This window comes from Maniola jurtina, chromosome 9, assembly GCF_905333055.1.
Source record: "Maniola jurtina chromosome 9, ilManJurt1.1, whole genome shotgun sequence".
NCBI classification, from domain to species: Eukaryota; Metazoa; Arthropoda; class Insecta; order Lepidoptera; family Nymphalidae; genus Maniola; species Maniola jurtina.
Window position 1 is genome coordinate 2,352,134 of NC_060037.1, and position 8,170 is coordinate 2,360,303.

The following is an 8,170-nucleotide window of genomic DNA, read 5'->3' on the forward strand; positions in this document are numbered from 1 at the left end:
AATTTTGAAGCAGATATACCAAATTTCAGTCTTTTAGAACTTCTACAAACACAGATACTTGGTACGTTTGATAAATCTGCCACAGACATCTTATCCTGAAAACTTTAGTATTCGAGCAACAGATTTTACAGATATGCATCTCATATACGAGGGGATGAAGGGGGACCCGATTTCTTAATTTATCTGTTGTTTATAATTCTTGAAATTCCTACTTAATGACTTCGGGAAGTACCCTAGAATTACAGACTAGGAGTTTTGACTGTCAATAAATCTGAAACTATAAAAGCTAGACAATTGATACTCAGTGTGTTTAATAAATCTGCCAAGGACATCTTATCCTGAAAATATCAGCGTTCTAGCGACAGAATTTACAGATTTGCTTTTCTCACAAGAGGCGTAGAGGGGGGACATTTCCAATTTCTTAATTTTCCTGTAGTTTGTATGCAATTTCTAGTCTACATACCAAATTTCAGTCTTCTAGGACTTCGGGAAGTACCTTATAGGTTTTGATGATCATCAGTGAGGGACGAAATCGGCGTATTTTAGGTATCAATAAATCTGTAACCATAAAAGCTAGATATTTGATACTTAGTATATTTGGTAAATTTGCTGAGGACACCTTATACTGAAAATTTCAGCTTTCTAGCGTCATCCAGACCGAAGTTATGACGGGTCGAAAATACGGCGAAACACTTCGAGAAAAAGGTACGTAGCGCCCCGGCCGCCGTTTGGCTCGTCTTGGCGGGGGCACTGCCGTGCCCCCTGATCTAGGTACTATATAGAACAAAATGAAAACAAGTGTAAATTAAAAATTTATAACACCCCCGACAAAGTATTTGAGTTTTCCAAAACATCATTTTCAAATAAATAATTATGTATCTAGGCAACGTCCATCTTGAAAGCTTGACATTTGTCAATTGACATAATATTATGAACCTAACCGTTATCTAACCTTCTTTTCTACAAGAAAACTAGAAAAGAGCTGATAACTCTTAAACGGCTGAACCAATTTTTTTGGATTATAGCTAAGAACACTCTCGATCAAGCCACCTTTCAAACAAAAAAAGTAAATTAAAATCGGTTCATTCGTTTAGCCGCTACGATGCCACAGACAGATACACAGATACACAGACACACAGATACACAGATACACACGTCAAACTTATAACTCCCCTCTTTTTGGGTCGGGGGTTAATAACATAAACAATAAGAGGTTTGTTTGATGTGACCAAAACAAACGAACATTTTTTGAGTTTACTTTCACAGTTTGTTGCGATGTCTAGCTCGGAAATGAAATATTCCATACACAAGTGTAAATTAAAAATTTATAACACCCCCGACGATCCAAAGTATCTGAGTTTTCTAAAACATCATTTTCAAATAAATAATTAATAATTATTTATTTAGGCAACGTCCATCTTGACAGCTTGACATTTGTCAATTGACATAATATTATGAACCTAACGGATATCTAACCTTCTTTTCTACAAGAAAACTAGAAAAGGGCTGATAACTCTTAAACGGCTGAACCAATTTTTTTAGATTATAGCTAAGAACACTCTCGATCAAGCCACCTTTCAAACAAAAAAACTAAATTAAAATCGGTTCATTCGTTTAGGCGCTACGATGCCACAGACAGATACACAGATACACAGATACACACGTCAAACTTATAACACCCCTCTTTTTGGGTCGGGGGTTAAAAATACGTTGTACAAGTTTATGTACGGAACTATAAAAGAGCGAGTCCCGACTCGCTTTCGGCCGCTTTTATTGAACTCAAAAATCAAAATGTTGTAGGTCTCATTGTATTTTTTTACAGAACTACAATTGGAACCCCGAGACAATCTCTACGGAGATCAAAACTACGCCTCCGGACTTCTACGAGTCGCTTTGGTCAAGGGAAACGTGGAAGATTCCAAACACTTGTACGGTGGACCTATCTTAAATGACGCACCACCTTTTAGGTAACTTCTCTACATACTCATAGTAAAAACCAAGTCGCGTCCCGCCGGCTATCCCTCTCTCTGTACGCTAAAGACTTTTAAGGTCGTAGCTCATTTGCACGACACCGTTCCTACACAACATAAGCACGGCTCCGCCTCAAATCGAATTGACCGCTAGGTTGGCCACGCGCCGACAGCAAGCAGAAAGCTTGCTGCCCACGCGATGACAGCTAGCAGTAGTCAGTACCTACGGCGGCGTCTCCCTACTGTGCACCTTACAACTTGCTCGAGTGGCCTGGTGAGTGTAGACGCGTGGCCGTGTGCCGCTTGCTTGAAGCGTGTGGTGAGCAAGACGTCAACCATCAAGTGGCTAAATTGCGGTAAGCTTGCTTGCTGCTCGATGTTTGCAATTGTATACTGTCAATGTAAAATGTATGTACAGAATACGACTTTAAGCCCATATTTGAATGTTTATTCTTTTACCGTGGGGAGCTGTATCGTGTAAGTCAGCTACGACCTTTAAACTACGCAACGGATTTTAATGCGGTTTTCATCAATAGACACAAGTGTAAATTACAAATTTATAACACCCCCGACGATCCAAAGTATTTGAGTTTTCCAAAACATCATTTTCAAATAAATAATTATGTATTTAGGCAACGTCCATCTTGACAGCTTGACATTTGTCTATTGACATAATACTAAGAACCTAACGGTTATCTAACCTTCTTTTCTACAAGAAAACTAGAAAAGAGCTGATAACTCTTAAACGGCTGAACCAATTTTTTTAGATTATAGTTAAGAACACTCTCGATCAAGCCACCTTTCAAACAAAAAAAACTAACAAGAAACAGTTAAAAATTATTTTGCTATAATCCGCCAACAGGATAAATCTGTATGGTCAAACATGCAGTTACAAGCTAAGCACCGCTTACCTTCCCAACCAAGCAATAAAGCCAAGTTCCCAAGCAAGCACTGCCACCACCATTCACATGCAACACCACACAAGACTTTTCCACTACTCTCGACGCACGTTTCGCCCCGACACCGGCAAACCGGACCGGAAGTGAAGTCTTCACTTGACAATACAGCATTGTAAAGTCAAAATCTCCTGAGGCTGCTCCGGTGTCGGGGCGAAACGTGCGTCGAGAGTAGTGGAAAAGTCTTGTGTGGTGTTGCATGTGAATGGTGGTGGCAGTGCTTGCTTGGGAACTTGGCTTTATTGCTTGGTTGGGAAGGTAAGCGGTGCTTAGCTTGTAACTGCATGTTTGACCATACAGATTTATCCTGTTGGCGGATTATAGCAAAATAATTTTTAACTGTTTCTTGCTAAACATGAACTTCCGCAAAGTAACGCCTGATTCTATCCAATATTTAAAAAAAACTAAATTAAAATCGGTTCATTCGTTTAGGCGCTACGATGCCACAGACAGATACACAGATACACACGTCAAACTTATAACACCCCTCTTTTTGGGTCGGGGGTTAAAAACAATTCAAGAGAAAGGTTTATCCGTAAACGTTACTATTGTTTTTAACCCCCGACCCAAAAAGAGGGGTGTTATAAGTTTGACGTGTGTATCTGTGTGTCTGTGTATCTGTGTGCGACCCAAAAAGAGGGGTGTTATAAGTTTGACGTGTGTATCTGTGTGTCTGTGTATCTGTGTATCTGTGTATCTGTGTATCTGTGTATCTGTGTATCTGTCTGTGGCATCGTAGCGCCTAAACGAATGAACCGATTTTAATTTAGTTTTTTTTGTTTGAAAGGTGGCTTGATCGAGAGTGTTCTTAGCTATAATCTAAAAAAAATGGTTCAGCCGTTTAAGAGTTATCAGCTCTTTTCTAGTTTTCTTGTAGAAAAGAAGGTTAGATAACCGTTAGGTTCATAATATTATGTCAATAGACAAATGTCAAGCTGTCCAGATGGACGTTGCCTAAATACATAATTATTTATTTGAAATTGATGTTTTGGAAAACTCAAATACTTTGGATCGTCGGAGGTGTTATAAATTTTTAATTTACACTTGTGTGTTAATTTGTTGAAATATGACGATAAATAAATAATTGTTCAAAAGTGTACACAAGTGTAAATTAAAAATTTAAAACACCCCCGACGAGTGAAGGTTACAGTAACTAGAAAAGACCGAAAAGACCTGATAACTTTCAAACGGCTGAACTGATTTTCTTGAACTATTCCGCGCCTCCGATCTAAAGTATCTGAGTTTTCCAAAACATCATTTTCACAAATAAATAATTATGTATTTAGGCAACGTCCATCTTGACAGCTTGACATTTGTCAATTGACATAATATTATGAACCTAACGGTTATCTAACCTTCTTTTCTACAAGAAAACTAGAAAAGAGCTGATAACTCTTAAATGGCTTAACCAATTTTTTTGGATTATAGCTAAGAACACTCTCGATCAAGCCACCTTTCAAACAAAAAAAAGTAAATTGAAATCGGTTCATTCGTTTAGGCGCTACGATGCCACAGACAGATACACAGATACACAGATACACAGATACACAGATACACAGACACACAGATACACAGATACACAGATACACACGTCAAACTTATAACACCCCTCTTTTTTGGTCGGGGGTTAAAAATGTCCAAACCGACTGAGAACTTTCGTCGAAAATGCTTTCTTATTCTTTTGAAATATAACAAATATTTTTAAGTACATATTTTATATTATTCTTTTTCTTTATTTTCAGGACGCAGTATATAAAAGAGAAGATTGGTTTCGACCACTGGAGCAAAGTTTTTCATAACTACACTTTAGTATGGAAACCAGGTAACTTATCAAATATAATAGTTACACGTGGTGCCGATAGATAGGTACCGTCAACCGTGGGGTCAATGGTGCCTCATGCCCGAGTTTTGCACGCTGTAGTAATATTAACATTGCGGGTTTGAAAAGTACCTACTAAATTACTAAAACTAGAAGTATAAAGCTAATGGTTATCAATGGTATTGGGTTTTGCTTAGCTAGTATTATAATAATAGCGCTAAGTTTTCGCTAGCGCTCTAATTACATCCTGTATCTGGATTCTATGATCACTACCTATATTAACTTTATACTTATCATTATAGGTACTTAAATTAAGTCCCCTGCCGCGCCGCGTTGAATTCGTGGTTGTTCGGGCTAATCTCAGAAACTACTGTACAGATTTTCATACGGTTTTCACCAATAGAAATAAGGATTAACTAAGAAGGTTATAGGCTATAACTTATGAACATCTTGTGATATTAAGCTACCGGAGTGATAACTGTGAATTAAGCCGGGAAAATTCTGAGAGCTTCCGTGGCGTGCATCATTATCATCATCAGCCCATTGCTACCAATTTTATTTATTTGTGTAGATGGCATATCTCTTTACGTCGATGGAGAAAACTATGGAGAAGTAAGCCCTGGAGGTTTTGCTGAGGACGGCAAGAAGAATGACGTGCAAGCCGCTACAAGGTGGCTTCAAGGCACTCCCATGGCGCCTTTTGACCAAATGGTACCACTGCTTCCTTAAAATCACTAAACCCATAAGCAATCTAATTAATTGCTTTATAGCTTGCTTTTACTTTATTCTAAGAACGGTTACGCACTCATCCGAACCGAATCCGTGAAAATACGGATATTAAAACCTCGGACGGATATATAATTGCTTACGCACTAATCCGATCTTTGATCCAAATCTTTGCTATTCAGTGTAGATCTTTGTCATATTATGTAAGTCATACGTCCGATTTGAATTCGAGTCACATCCGGGATATTCACACGGATGACGGAGAGGAATCGGATGACGGAAGTCGGATCTAGTGAGTAAGCTATCATAGAAATAGTTCTATGACTACTTCGGAACGAATTTTCACGGATTCGGATCGGATGAGTGCGTAACCGCCCTTAAGCTCTGGTTTCCTCCAAAAGCGGTGCCATCATGTAGCGGCCGTAATACAGCGGTGAATGACGTCACTAGAACGTTGACTATGTAAACAATATGGCGCGGTTTCCTAGATAACGGCAATTGACACCGTAACGTCAAAAAGCGGTACCGCCATTTGCATGACGGTCGTCTTGTCGGTGTTAAAGTGTCTGTCAACGTTTTTTTCATAGCGGTGAAGGTATTTTCAAGCGAAATATTAATTTGCGTGCCATTTTAAAATATCTATTGTTCAAAATGAGTTTCATCAACTGGACCAGCGAGGATGATGAAATTTTAATTGATTTTGTGCGGGTTCATGATGTGCTATATAATGTAAAACATAAAGATTAGACTATTTTCGTCTTCTGATGATTGTTCATCTTCCAAATATACGAGTAACGCTAAATCAAGTTCGTCCATTTTCAACCATTGATACTTACTTTGTGGACTGTTCACCGTAATAAAACGGTCAACGCAGTCTCGAACATTCCACATGTTTACGGCCGTCTTTTTGCGGTCATTACATTGCATCCGTTTAAAAACGGCACCGCTGTTGGAGGAAACCATAGCTTTAGAGAATACTGCAGATTGATTTCTGGAAAACTTGCATCATCATGATAGTCATCAAACTCATTTGACATTGGTTGGTTCTACATTTTGTTTCTTTACATTGCTGCTTCATGTTGTTCGTATAAAAGAAAAATAAAACCGACTTCAAAAACCAAAAACACTAAAAAGTAGAAAATAATTTTTGTTTAGCTACACATGTAATGTACCTAGGTATGAAGTCGAGCGAGCATATTAAAACAAAATTAGAAATCCAAGAGTGAAGCTCGCCCGACTTCATACCTAGGTACATTACATGTGTAGCTAAACAAAAATTATTTTCTACTTTTTAGTGTTTTGGTTTTTGAAGTCGGTTTTATTTTTCTTTTGAAAATTTTTTATTTCACAATTTTTAGTGGCCCCACTGTACTATAATATGCTATGCCCAGTTAAAACCCTACTGTTTACTAAGCTATTACAGTGATCGCGAGCAATTTGCTCTTATCCATTGAGGAGTTCTGTTCTCCATCTCCGAAGATATTCATCAGATCTTCACCAAATTTATATGGGACCACCTGCACAGTATACCCTTTCAAACAAAAAAAAATTTTCCAAATCCAAAGATCCCGACGAATTGAGAACCTCCTCCTTTTTTGGAAGTCGGTTAAAAAGGTAGCCATGACACCAGGATCACAATAACGAATCGAGTGACACTATATTTTATCAAAACCAGCGGAGTTGTTTAGGCACTACGGTAGAGCATGCGTAAATACAGACACACATACATAGACTGCTCAAATCATGAGCTTTCCTTTTGGCTTTGTCGTGGTCGGCTAAAAACATGTCTTCAACCAAGATATTTGAATTTCCAGTTCTACATTTCCCTGGGCCTCTCAGTGGGTGGTGCCCACGAGTTCCCGGATAACCCCAACAAACCCTGGACCAACAATGCCACGGACGCGATGCTCAAATTCTGGGAGGCGAAGGACCAGTGGATGCCTACTTGGTACGAGGACATGAGCGCTTTGCTTGTCGACTATGTGAGAGTCTATGCACTTTGAAAGGTGAGTTGTTAAGAATAAGAATAAGAAGAGTTTATTTGCTAGAATATGGTATGATATACGAGTACATTGGTCTTAAATATTATGTGGAATCTCATATTCTGCCAAGCATGGCGTGCAAAATTTATTGAATTTATTTAATGTAACAAACATGTCAAATTATTATTAATTATTGCATTGTACATTTTCTTCTTCATGAAACAGGATTACTTCTTCTTCCGTGTTCTTCGTGAACTTAGGCTAAAGTTAAACTACTTATTAGTCATAAATTAGGCTAGATCGTAGTAGAATTGAGTAGCACTCATAAAAAGGAAAAAAAAAATTTAACAGGGTTTGTTAGGGTTCTATGATAAAATATTTCCCTGGCGCTGTGGCCCTATAAGCGAGGTGTTCGATTAACTGCAGCGGCAGTATCGGGATATATAATTTCTAGAATTGTCACTGATCTATAGTAGGAGACTACGCCGTGGCTAGTTGCCACCCTACTGGCAAAGCCGTGCCGCAATCGGTTTAGCGTTCTGTTCCGTTATGTAAAAATTAATATACTTAGCGTCAATAATATATTTATTTGTTTCAGATCATGGACCGGCTTAATATCTAGCAATAATTTCTAGATAAGTGTAAAAAAAATACAAATTACTCAATGTTTTCTTTGTCGCTTTATTTAAACCTGGCCTGAATCAGTATCATACAGAG

General features: G+C 38.3%; 1 protein-coding gene across 1 annotated transcript in view; it reads left to right on the forward strand.

The window, feature by feature from the left end:
• Positions 1 to 8,124, forward strand: part of LOC123868332 (beta-1,3-glucan-binding protein-like) — a 38,453-nt gene extending 30,329 nt beyond the window's left edge. The window contains exons 6-10 of the mRNA XM_045910808.1: positions 1,823 to 1,967; positions 4,669 to 4,748; positions 5,317 to 5,456; positions 7,286 to 7,477; positions 8,052 to 8,124. Coding sequence (XP_045766764.1) covers positions 1,823 to 1,967; positions 4,669 to 4,748; positions 5,317 to 5,456; positions 7,286 to 7,474 — 554 coding nt within the window. The 3' untranslated portion in view covers positions 7,475 to 7,477; positions 8,052 to 8,124. The remainder of the gene's footprint in view (positions 1 to 1,822; positions 1,968 to 4,668; positions 4,749 to 5,316; positions 5,457 to 7,285; positions 7,478 to 8,051) is intronic.
• Positions 8,125 to 8,170: the final 46 nt, after the last annotated feature.